The sequence below is a fragment of the Terrapene carolina genome, unplaced genomic scaffold (assembly GCF_002925995.2).
Source record: "Terrapene carolina triunguis isolate 2854851 unplaced genomic scaffold, T_m_triunguis-2.0 Scaffold250, whole genome shotgun sequence".
Taxonomy (NCBI): Eukaryota; Metazoa; Chordata; order Testudines; family Emydidae; genus Terrapene; species Terrapene triunguis.
This window is the reverse complement of record NW_020664601.1, coordinates 1,351,125-1,363,285: the sequence shown is the minus strand read 5'-3', so window position 1 is coordinate 1,363,285 and position 12,161 is coordinate 1,351,125. Positions and strand designations below refer to the sequence as shown.

At 52.4% G+C, this 12,161-nt stretch overlaps 1 protein-coding gene across 4 annotated transcripts in view; it reads right to left on the bottom strand.

The window, feature by feature from the left end:
• Positions 1-339: 339 nt before the first annotated feature.
• HRAS (HRas proto-oncogene, GTPase) overlaps positions 340-12,161 on the bottom strand; it is a 75,437-nt gene continuing 63,615 nt past the window's right edge. For all 4 annotated transcript variants that reach the window (XM_024209522.2, XM_024209521.2, XM_024209523.2 and 1 more), the window contains 4 exons: positions 10,188-10,366; positions 6,857-7,016; positions 3,664-3,788; positions 340-616 (listed from right to left, as the gene is read on the bottom strand). In XM_024209522.2, coding sequence (XP_024065290.1) covers positions 3,669-3,788; positions 6,857-7,016; positions 10,188-10,366 — 459 coding nt within the window. In that variant the 3' untranslated portion in view covers positions 340-616; positions 3,664-3,668. The remainder of the gene's footprint in view (positions 617-3,663; positions 3,789-6,856; positions 7,017-10,187; positions 10,367-12,161) is intronic.

Sequence of the window (12,161 nt, the reverse complement as noted above, 5' to 3'; positions counted from 1 at the left end):
CGCTGTAGGCTGGCAGTAACCCTGGATAGGACCTTTCTGGTGGGGAGCTTTGAAGAGGTTTTATCTCTCTGGAGACCAAGGGATAATCATACTGGCCCTCACACCACACGTCCTTTTCTAAAACCGAGGTGCCCCATATCTCCAGGACAATCACTGACAGGTTCCAGAACAGATGGGTTATGCTCAGCTGAGCCACCTTCAAATCAGCTGGCTGCCAATAGAACCTCAACCAATCAAGGAAGTAGTTCACCCCCCATCACCACCTTCCACACCCTCCACCCACAAAAACCAGCAGCAGCAGCCACCTCTGAAGTAGGACAGAGCCACAGAGACCATTTGTCGAGACCATCAAATAATAATTTACTGTGATTCAATCTGTGGCTTTGTACAGTTGCTGGGAGAGGAGGAGGCAAAAGGAGACGGGGAGGGGGAAAAAAAGTCGCTTGTCACAGGCCTTGATGAAGTTTGAGACAGTCCGTGCGGGGCTCAAGATATCCTCCTCCTGGTCTCCCTCCTCCCCCATACTCCTCCCCTGAATCAGTTTGCTGCTTCTTTTGTTTCACCTCTGTCCGCATGCTCCGCACAGTGGAAACCCTCCAAGTCACGGTCCGGTCAACTGAAATGAGAAGGGGAAGAGGAACTAGAATCAGCAGCTATTCTTATGCTACCCTCTGCTAGCCACTACCCAGCCCTTCAGTTCCCACTACCTCCTGCAGAGGGAACTCGAAATGTTACGCAGGGTTTGGAGAGTGGGGGTTGGGAGAACGTGTTCATTTTTGAGAGTTTAAGCCCCCGCTCGGCAAAATACATGCTTGACTTTAAACATGCGCTTAAGAGAGCAAGCAGACACTTGGCTGAACGGGGCTTTATGCTGGGATTTGAGTACCTAACTCCCTTAGGCACCTTTCAAGACTCCAGCCTTTATGGATAAGGGGCATTTTAACGTTGATGAGGAGCATGCTGGTGCTGCACCCTTGCAGGGCATGTTCCACCCACAAATCTCCACCTATTGGACGAAGGTGGGAAAATATCAGCATCTCCTCTCCCAGATGGGGCGCAGGCAAGGCAAACGTTTTATATTGCTGTCTAAAACGTTCACAGCTGGGTGCCAAAGAGAAGCTGAGCACATGCAGCTCCCCGGGCTTCAGGGGGGATTGTGGGTGCTCAGCACCTCTGACAAATCAGGTGCCGCAGTGAGGCAAGAGCAGAGTCAGGAATCGAACCCAGGCATCTCGACTCCCAGGCCCCAGCTGCCCCCAATACATCTTTGCCTCTCTTTTCCCAGCACTTCTGATTTTACTCCCCCTCTACTCTTGGCCTTTACCAGATACTGCATCTAAAGGGAGCTGAGCGCCCAGGTTCTAATTCCTTCCTTGGCCACTGATTAATGGCACCATGGATAAGTCACTTCACCTCTCTGTACCTCAGTTTACTCATCATAAAAATGGGCGCACTGCCCCTGATCTACATCACAGGGGCACTGCAAAGTTCACTGATAATACAGCTCTGATTTTACTCCCCTGCTGTTGGTCACGGCTGCTGCCCTGAATTATGCAATTCCCTGGAACATTTTGGGAAAGCGTGTCAGAAAGACGCTCTCCCAGTTAAAAGCTGTATTGTGGTTTGCACTGCAAATAAATAAGGGTAAAGAGGCTCCGCTTTCCTCCGCGTAGAGAGAGCTGGACAGACACCCTGCAGCATCGTGTGGATTTCTGCTGTCCGCTCGGTATTTAAGTGTCAGTTTTCTGTCACTGCAGGGAAATGGCAAAGGCTCTTCATTGCCATTGAGATGTGGGGAACTCACAGAATAGTTAGATCAAAACATTTTCAAGGCCCCTTTGGAAAGACTGTCCATGTCCGTGATAGACGCCAGCCCCTCTCCTGCTTCAGCAGCACAATCCCTCCTGGTGAGGCAGAGAGGAATGGTAGTTTAAGGAGATGTTTGGAGCTGTGTGTGTGCTTTCAGCTGAAAACGATCACCGCCAGAGCAGGAAACGAGCCCCACCACTCGTATCCCCATCCGGAGGAAATGCTTCCGAACATCTGGATTATCTGAACATCTGGAAACCTCCCGTAACAATAGCTGCACTCGGCCCAGCACGAGGATCAGTCCCACTGGGAGATCCCGTCCAGGATCCACTCTCCCCTCAGCAGAGAGCCATGGGGCAGGGCAGGGCGGGGCACTCCGCTGTTTTTGTTTAAAGAGAGAGAGAGAGAGAGAGAGGGGGGGGGGGGGGGGGGGGCGCCTTGGGAAAAGCTCTGCTGAGCTCACAGCCTTGCCAGAGGCGGTGCTTCGAGATGCAATGGAGGAAGACAGCTGCCGCTCTTCAGTGGAGTTCCTGGAACTGGATAATCCCAGCTTTTCCCCTGGGAATTTAGAACCGTTAAAGGCGATGGAGGAACAGCTCTGGCGCCTGGAGTCCTCTATTATCCAGGGGAAAGCTCATCGGGGCAGCAGCAGTGCAAGCTTCCCTGACTAGCACACTTCAACCCCAGCCCTTCAGGGAAAGAGGCTAGGTCAGTTTCTCTGGCCCATTCAGCCCTTGCTCTCTCCGCTGACACTGCTGCAAGAAAGTCTCCTTACCAGGGTAGTTTTGGTGACATGGAAAGCTGGCCAATGGGAAGTGGACTAAATCCACCACGCTCATTCCATGCTGGCCGCCAGAGAGCTGATAGCAGCCTTTGCTCACTGCCATCCGGGGCCAGATTCCACAGGACCCTTTTACTTAATCAAAAGTTTAAAAAAAGAAAGCCAGACATCCAACTCTGGCTCTGACTAGTATGATTTATAAAGGCAAACAGCCCTTTCCTGACACTGTTGGCAGCATGTCTACACTGGAGCTGGGGAGGTAAATTCCCGCCCTAGCTGTGAGGGTGAGGGAATTCGTTTTATTGAACCAACCTCTGCTGGTGCCAGAGACAAGCTCTTGAGCTCCACAGCCCTGGTCTCTTTCTCCAAGAGAAGTTGGTCCAATTAGAGAGAGAGAGAGATTGCCTCTCACCCACCTTGTCTCCCTCACACACTGGGACCAACACGGGTACAACAGCACTGCAAACAACTTCGAATCAGAAATGCAGTCCCAGCCCCGCTTATCCAGACTGCTGTAGGGAGAGGGGGTACAAGGGAATCACGGAGCTGCCCACTTCCTTCACCTCCCCGCTGTTGCCACAGGGGGGTAGCGGTGGGGTGTAATGGAACCTGACTTCAGTTGCAGCTAGAGCTGGAGGGGGGGGAGGAGGGAGTGCCAATTATTTTCCATAGGAAATTTTGAAAAATTGTGGCTTTTTCCCCTCCCTTTAATGAAAAAACAAAAAATAGAGGAAAAAATACATTTTTAGTAAACATTTGTCAGTTTTTTTGTTTTAAAACTGACAATCTTTACCAAAAAAAATCCAGCTTTTTTAAATGAAAATTGTTCGGTTTTTCATAAACAAACAAAAACCACCAGAAAATGTTGACCAAAGCAAGGGTTTTCTGAGGAAATGTTTGTTTTGGCCGATAAGCTGGTTTTTTTGTTGGGGGAAAAAAAAGGTTCGATGAAATCATTTCAACCTGCATTTTTTGCAGCCTGGTACATTGTCAATGAATCCCTGCCTCCAGCAACGCCTGGCTGCAGCCCGCACCCATCTCTGGCACACCCCTCTCCCTCCCACTGGGCTCACCTTGGTCATGATACCACACATTTACAATTCATGCAGCCTGGGCCACTTTCATCCGGTGGATTCAGCTTGCGTAGTTTGTGCTGCCGGATCTCCCGCACTAAGGTATAGAAGGCGTCTTCAACACCCTGGAAGAGAGGCACAACGTTCTGCTCAAAGAGCGCCACAGCCGCTCGGAAAAAGGGTGGAGGTGAGGGCAGATGGATCTAGGGGACCACTAGGAGTCCCCTGCAGAGAACTGCATAGTGTAGTTTAAGTGGGTTTGACTCGAGTTAAAGGGATGAAACTGCAAAGAAATCAACAGAGGAATCCCAGGAAATGGTTCCTCCTGGCAAAATATGGCACAAAACTACCAGGCTACCAAAGGAAATGGAGGCTCCATCTCTAGGGACACCTAAAACGAGAGTGGACATCCCACTAGAAACTGTACTTGAACTAACAGCCCTGAGCCGACTGCCTCTTTCCCATCTCTAACCCTCCAAACCAGGGGCACTCCCCCCAGAAACCGCACCCATACGTAACGTGTGCCCGTCGCATGGACGGCAGGACGAGGAGGTTAGCAAAACAACTCAGGATCAGACAGCTAGGCGGTGAACGTAAGGACTAGCCCACAGCCCTGCAGAAAACTTTGTTTCAATACAGCAGACATCAACGCTCTTCTGTTGAACATCCAGCCCCGTAACACCCCTCTCGGCCTCCGAGGCACGCACATGGGGAAACTGAGGGGCAAACCATGTTGGGCCAAGGAGCACAAGCTCCTGTCCCTCCCTCCGGATTGAACCAGAAGCCAGGACTCAGCCATGGACTGGGTTTGGTTAACACATTCTCTTATATTTCAGTGTGGGGCTGAGCACGCGCTCGTTTGTAGCACACACCCAAGAGGATCCTCTTCTTGTTCTGTGCTAGCCCCCGAGGGCTTGCAATCAAGAGCCCTTTGTTATAGGTGCCCTCTCGCCCTTCTGAAGCCACTTCTTGTGGGCGTTTTCCTCACAACCAGGCAGACTGACCCGACAGGCATGCAGCATGGCCCCAAAAGGGACCAGCAGCAGAGGCTACGGGACCAAAGGGAGTGAAGATCAAGGTGCAATTTAAAATCATATGGGGCTGCAGGCGTTCATTAATTCTATGGACTTCATGTACCACATAGCCCTCCCTACGCCCCATGTGACCCTCTCGGATTTACCGATGTAGCCCTCCCTCCAGCAAGGAGACACAGCTCTTCTCTAGGGCGATGGGATAACCCCTGTATACGTGTGTGTCTCTCTATACATATGTCTGCAGGGTCAGTGACCTGAGAAAACACCTAAGGATGAAGATTTAGGAGATAAACACAGGGAAGCTGCACAAAAGTGCATTGGAAACCATCTGCTGCCAATGCCAGCCTAGGACCCACCCAACTGCAGCATGTGGGTGGCTTTTTAACCCTTTTTTTTGTAATCCCTCCCGTGAGTTGGGTGCTGGTCAAATGTCCCAGATCAAGGGCCCTGAACAACCAAGTCCTCCCTCTGTCCAAAGGGCAAGCATCATCCCCACCACCCTCTGCCAGCGTGTCTCAGCCCTGGCCTGCGGGGACCTAGCAGCAAGAAGGTCTATTCAACCCCAGGCCTCTCTGCTGAGACTACCAACAAGAGCTCCCATTAGTGCCAATCGTGGAGGTGCTCTGGAGGTGCGGACTCATTCCACACAAGCTACCCTGTGGCCACGCCTTTCCAGCCTGTGCATTAAATTCCACCCCCTCCAGAGCTCACACACAGGGCAAGCCCCCACTGTGCGGGGGACTCGACCGGCTCACTGGGATAGGGAGAGGAATTTGCTGCTGGGACATTCAGCCTTGAGGCGACAACTGACTCCTCCGACCATGGGCATTTCTCCCCTTGAATCTACACAGCACGCGACCGCCACAATAATTCACTGGTCGCCCCTGCCATCTCCAGGCACTGGCACCAAGAAGTTAGGGAAAGAGCAGGCAAGACAAAAGACACTTCTTTTTAGAGAGGGGAGGCAGAGAAGAGGTAGCCACTAACCCTGAACCTCATGCGTTCTCCTAGGCCTAGCACCCGTGACACACAGCTCCATCGGGAATTGCTGTGGGTAGGGCAAGGGTGGCATTAATCAGATTCCTGGGGGGCCCATTTAATCCTGCAAGGCACTCGTGTAACACAGCGATGAGTGCAGCACAGATACACTATCCCTGTGCATTGGCGCAACATGGGCCTTCATGCTGTGACGCAGCATCGGATCATCACAAAGCAAACCAGCATGGTCGGCCAGGACAGAAGTAGCAGCCTTGGAAAGGGCTGGGGGGGTGGGGGGGGAGGAGGAGAAGAGATCCGGCCGTGGATTTATCACTCCAGCACCATCACTCAGAGTTCGCCCAGGTGCCAGCTAGCCCCCAAGATGGGTTTCCTGGCAGCTTTATCCCAGCATCCCGACTGCGGTAAATCACTGCCAGCGCTGGCCTGCTCTAATTCATGCTCACTCCCCTGCTCACTGGCACTTCAGAGCTGTCAGAGGAGACGCAGCACGCTGTGTAATTAGCAGCTGGAGCATTGCTTGCCTGACAGCAAATGCATGTTGCTCTGTCAACAGGGCTCTGCGTCGGCCATGCTGCTGTCAGTCACGGGGCTCACAGAACTGCTGCGTGAAGGGGGGGGCAGGCTCAGGGATTGTTTCCTCACACAACGCAGGGAGGGGGCAGATGGCAGCTGTGGGAGGGGCGGGGCAGAGGAGGAGGTTCCTTCTGGCCGAGCTGGCTAGGCAATTTCTTACAGCCACAACAATGGAACGAAGCACTGAGAAGAGGAGGTAACTAGACAAGCTGGTGTAGCCTTACAAGTCTAGCTGTTTGGTGCTGGGGCAGCTCTCCAGGCACCAATCCCAGAGCCCTGGGCTTTCAGGATATGCTGTATCCACACCCCCATCTCTGGCATTACCAGAGATATTCCTACCTGGATTTGGGGGGGGGGGGGAGTGAGGGAGGAGACGGACGACAAAAAACAGTGCAGAAATCCCACCAGCCCCAACCTACGCAACCCAATGTGACTGTCACCACAGAGAAATAGAGTAGGACCTACACTAAGTGCTGAGAGCGGAATGTTTAGATGGGTCACATGGAGATAGGGGTTTGTAGGTGTGCAAAAAGGGGGCCTCTGAGGACTGCTATTGGTTCACATTTTTAAACCATCTCTCCTCCTACCTGTCTGGTTTTTGCTGATGTCTCTATGTAGGGGATCCCGTAATTCCTGGCCAGGTCCTGTGCTTGCCGGGTTTCCACTGTCCGGGCTGGAAGGTCACACTTGTTTCCCACCAGCACCATGGGGACATCGTCTGAATCCTTCACTCTCTTGATCTGCTCTCTGCAGAGACAGAGATGCCGAAGTGAGGAGAGGAAAAGCCAGGGGAGGAGCCATTTCATTATCACAATGACAACAGCAGCTAGTTTCAGAGAGCTCCTCATGGGAGCAGAGCACGTGCCACTTGTAATGGACAGGAACAGAATTCCACTCCACTAATACAAGCCCCAGTGAAAGTCAACAGAATTTGTGCTTCTAAGTCATTTAGATGCTTTATGAAAATCCCACTCTTTGTCCATTTATTTTGTGGAGCCAAGACAATCTCGTACATTTTAAAAATGATTATGTGGGGCATGTTTGTTATTGGAAGGCTGGGGATGAGAGGCAAAGCCCACAGCCCAAAGTGGCCCCTTTGGCTCCAGGATAAACAAGGGCTGTGCCTAGCTTTGACCTGTCACAAGGTCTTGGGGGTTATCTGGGAACAGCTTCCCTCTATCAGCAACAAAACTACAGCCAGGTTCAGTACCATAATCCCAGAGCCTCCAGGCAGCTGTCCAGGGGCACAGAAACATCCCCTATTCCGGGGCAGGAACAAAGTCTCACTCATTCATATGGAAAGGCAAAGCAATGAACATGGAGCCCAAATGCCGCAGCCATTGGCTAGGATCTGCTTGCCAGTCTGAACTGAGCAAGGAGAGAGAGAATGCTCAGGACCATGAGCTGATGGATTCTGCGGTGTTTTTCCTAGGCAACGACTGTGCCCCTTGGTTATTTGCCCCGCTGGGAGAACAGACGTATAGTCTAAATAAAAAGCTACACACGTGCCACTCTTTTTTCCCCCCTCAAACAAGGCATCGTGAATCCCTCATTATTCCACCCCAAGTTCGGATACTCATTCAACATGTTCAGAATCCCCTGGAGGTGAGAAGCAGCGAATTAGCACGCTGGCCTCTTGGCCTTTCAGTCCTGGAGCCCGGGTTTCAAATCCTGACGTTCACAAGTGAACGGGCTCATCATCTCAGTTCCCATTTGTCCATATTGCAAAACCACGGACTGCACTATGGACCCAGTTCGGCAAGGCACATATGTACGTGCTGAACTTTCCTCAGCTTCAATGGAAATTAAGCACATGCTTAAGTGCTGTGCTAAATCAGGGTCTCTATAACCAGCCTCGTCTACTCAAAGAGACACACCTTGGGCTGGAATAACAAGGGGTGTTGCAGGCAGTTGCTGCCTTAGGCCATTGTAGGTGCACAGGATCCTGTCTTCCAGGGTCCCTGCACACATACACACCCCATTCCCCCTCCTCCAGATTCTCCTTCCACACTCCTGTCTGATCCCATTGCCTGGGAGCTGTGGCAGAGACCAAGAGCCACCGCAGCTCCCCCCCCCCCCGCCCCCCCCCCCCCCCCCCGGAACACATGAACCCCTGGAATATGACGACGAAGAGATGTGGTACAAAGGATAATGGGGGTCACCACAGGCTGGGGATGGTGGCTTCCAGATGCACAAAAACCACCACTGGAGGGAGTGATGGGTTCACAGAAATGGGGAACCTGGTCATACGTGGGGGACAGGGGCTGGAGGAGGCCTGCGAAGTGTTACTTCTTATAGGACCCTGGCAAAAATCTAGGGCTGGCCTTGGTAGCAAATCAGGACTGAGGTGCATTGGCTGGAGTGGAATAGTAAAGGGTGTTACAAATAAGATCTGGACTGCACTGGCAGAACTGTGGGCTGGGGCTCAGGATTGGGACAGTGGGGGCTGCTGCAGGTCAGGATTGAGGTGCACTGGCAGAGCTGGGATTGCAGAGGGGCTGCAGGTCAGGACTGAGGTGCACTGGCAGAGCTGTTAAGGCCTTGCACAGTGTCAACCTACCCTTTACTTAGCTAAGCCCATAAGTAACCATTATCTCCCCCTTCCCCCCCTTCATGAGCACCAAACTGCAGCCCTTTGTGCATGTGCGTCAGCCACTGTCTGAACAGTTCTACTCTATCAGCTTGGCTTTCAGACTCCAGCTCCTACAGCCTCTCCAGGTCATCCAGCATGAATGACTGCTGGGCACCACCCTGCAGAGCAAACCTCCTTCTAGCAGTCAAAGATACTACTGTGCTAGGCATTCAGGGCTGGAGCATGGTCACTCAGCACTTCCTTCTAGGAGGGCCTGATCCTGGGGAGCCCAAGAAGCCACAAACCTTTTCACTGCCCCAGATGTTTGCTGAACATGTTCCTTGCCTCGTGCTCCAGGGCTTCCCATTCCTTTGCCTGCCTGCCTGCGGAATAGCTGCTCCCAGGCCTGTGAAACATGTGCTTACAAAGAGCCCCTCCCGCAATTCCTACTGCAAACAGACGGCTTGCTGGCTGCATCCAAAAAGCCCTCCTGCCCCTGAAAACGTCCTGGGGAGAAGGTGTAAGGCAGCTGGGTTACGGTGAGACGCCAGGGCCACACCACAAAAATCACACTCTCGCCAGCCTGGGCCAGCCGCTTGCTCCTTGGGTGGCAACCAGAGAGCAGCCATCGCCTTGGGTGCATTAGTCCCTCCCACCGCCAAACTATGTGTGGTGTCTGGGCATAAAACAGGAGAGGCAGCCTGGTGCAGTGGATAGGGCACTAGTCTGGGAGCCAGGAGACCTATGTTCTACTCTCAGCTCTGCCACTGATCTTCTGGGTGACCGCAGGCAACTCACCTTGCCCCCCTTTGTCTGTCTTGTTTGTTCACATTATACACTCTTCAGGGCCTCTCCCTAGCTGTGTGCTCTGCAATTCTAGTAAGTGGCTGAAGCAGCCCTGCCTATCAGGCACCCTGCCACTCCTTACCCTTGAGCCTGTTCTCCCCTCCTCTGTCAGCTTTCCTGCACAGCAGGAGCTGCTGAGATCAGTTTCACTCACAGTGCAATGCCATTAATTAGAGATGGAAGGGAGGGGGATAGGAAGGGATCAGCTCTCTCTTTAGTCATCGTAAACACTTAAACATTACATTACCAAGTCCCCCAAGACCACCAGCAATCCCCCGCGGATGGATTTTCTCAGAGCCACTGACATTAGCCGCCTGCTTCTTCCCTTCCCTGGGGAATGGCTGCTTGAGGTAATTGTCTTTGCTGGCAGCCAGCGCTCCCACAGCATACACGCCTGGTCTTGGCAGGCGGCACAGCACGCCAGCCAGGCCTGCCCTTTAAAATGGGAGGCAGCCCAGCAGCCCTGGCCATACGGGAAGAGTTCTGCAGGGGATACTGACCTGTACTGGTGAATATCTTCAAAGGATTTCGTATTGTTAATGGCGAAGACGCACAGGAAGCCCTCCCCCGTCCGCATGTATTGGTCTCGCATGGCGCTGTACTCCTCTTGACCCGCCGTGTCCAGGATGTCTAACAGACAGGTCTCTCCGTCGATGACTACCTGCTTTCTGTAGGAATCCTGCAGGGCCAACAGAAAGGGACAGTCACCAGGAGAGAATGAGCAGAGAGTTAACACTGGGGGCGGGGGTGGGTGTCTTCCGCTGCTTGAGCCTTGGGTTCCAATCCTGACGTACTGCAGCTAACAGGGGAGTTTCGTCTCACCCTAGTCGCCCCCAGTGGATGTTTGCACACACCCCACAAATACCACCCCCACCCCATTTGCCATGATTAGGAGCCTCAATTCCACAGGGACTGGAATGGCCGGGAGAGATACATTGGCAGGGGTGTGTAGGGACCTAGGACCAGAGTAGCAGGGGGTGCTGCAGGTCAGGATTGTGGTGCACTGGCAGCCTGGCTGGTCAGGGCCCAGGACTGGAATAGAAGAGGGTGCTGCCAGTCAGGACTATGGCACACTGGCTACGCTGTGCAGAGGGGACTTACACAATCTCTGCCTGCATCACGCCTGGCTCTAGCCAGTCTTAAATTGACTCAGTCCCTTTTAAAAAATGGAATATGGTGTGTAGGGGGGGGAGGGGAGGAGGAGCTGCAGAACAGATTTCCCCTCTGCTGCCAGAGCAGCAGCTAACACAACCTCTGTTCCTCCTATTTCCGACGCTGTCTCCCGGCAGACAAGGTGCGCCTTTCACACTAGTGCCACCCAGCCCCAGACAGCTATTTTTCTAACTTTATTTAGTACAGGCTAAACCCTCATGCCTCCCTTCCTGATGCAGCTTTTCTTAGGGAGCTGCAAGGCACAGTGGTGGTTCAGTCACCTCCTGTGGCCAGGCCTAGGGACATGCAAACAGGTAAACAGGGTGTGGGCGAGTGGGAGCTGGACTGACACCTCCAACCACTTCCACTCCTAATGCTCTAGTGCAGCCTGTAGCTAATCAGTCCTGGAAATCGGAGACAGATGCTAAATCATCCAGTCCAGCCTTTGCCAACACAGTGTACTCCCTATGGGAGATGTTCTGCCACATCTCATCCATTCTAGCCTTGACTGGCCCAGCTGCCAGGCCTCCCAGTAATTCCCCTGGGAATTCCCAAGCCTAGGACATCTCACTTGCAAAGATTTTCCTCATATTCCCTTCTCGAAATCCAGCCCACTGCTGCCAGCCCTTAGCCAGCTCAGCGCTGCCAAGATTTCCAGATGTCACTAATGATTTTAGGTGCCATAATACGCTCGACTCTTTGCAAATCCGGCACATATAAAGCACCTCAAGTTGGGCATCCAAGATCACTAATGTCTCTCCCTTTTGTCTGTATGTTTGTTGTAGTACCAGGTTGGTAGCAAACACTATAGTTAAGGTTGCCAAGTGGTTTTAATTATAACCCCTTGTTTTCAATCAGACTTCTCAAAAAATTCTCTTGTGCAGCGGGCATTTCCCACAATGTCCAAAGTTAGAGTTTGGACGCTGAAGGAAAATCCATTCAGTTATGCAAAAGCCCCAAATACGTATCCCCATTGTAGAACTGATTGCTGCTACCCACTTTTCACATGGAGAAGACAAAAATGGCTGAACCTTGAAATCTGATGCGTAATGTCAATGGGCTCATTCTGGAGTGTTCCAGTTTAGAAAGTATGTTTGGGTGTGAAAAAGTTACAAGCAATTAAAAAAAAAAAAAGTCACTTATGAATAGGGTTACCATTCGTCCGGATTCCCCCGGACATGTCCGGATTTTAGAGCTAAAAATAGCGTCCGGGGGGAATTTCTAAATGTCTGGACTTCCCCCTGGGCTCCGACAGCGAGAGACAGCCCCTCCTTCCCCCTGCAGCAGAGATCGCTCCCTCCCTGCATTTGCAGATCACCAGC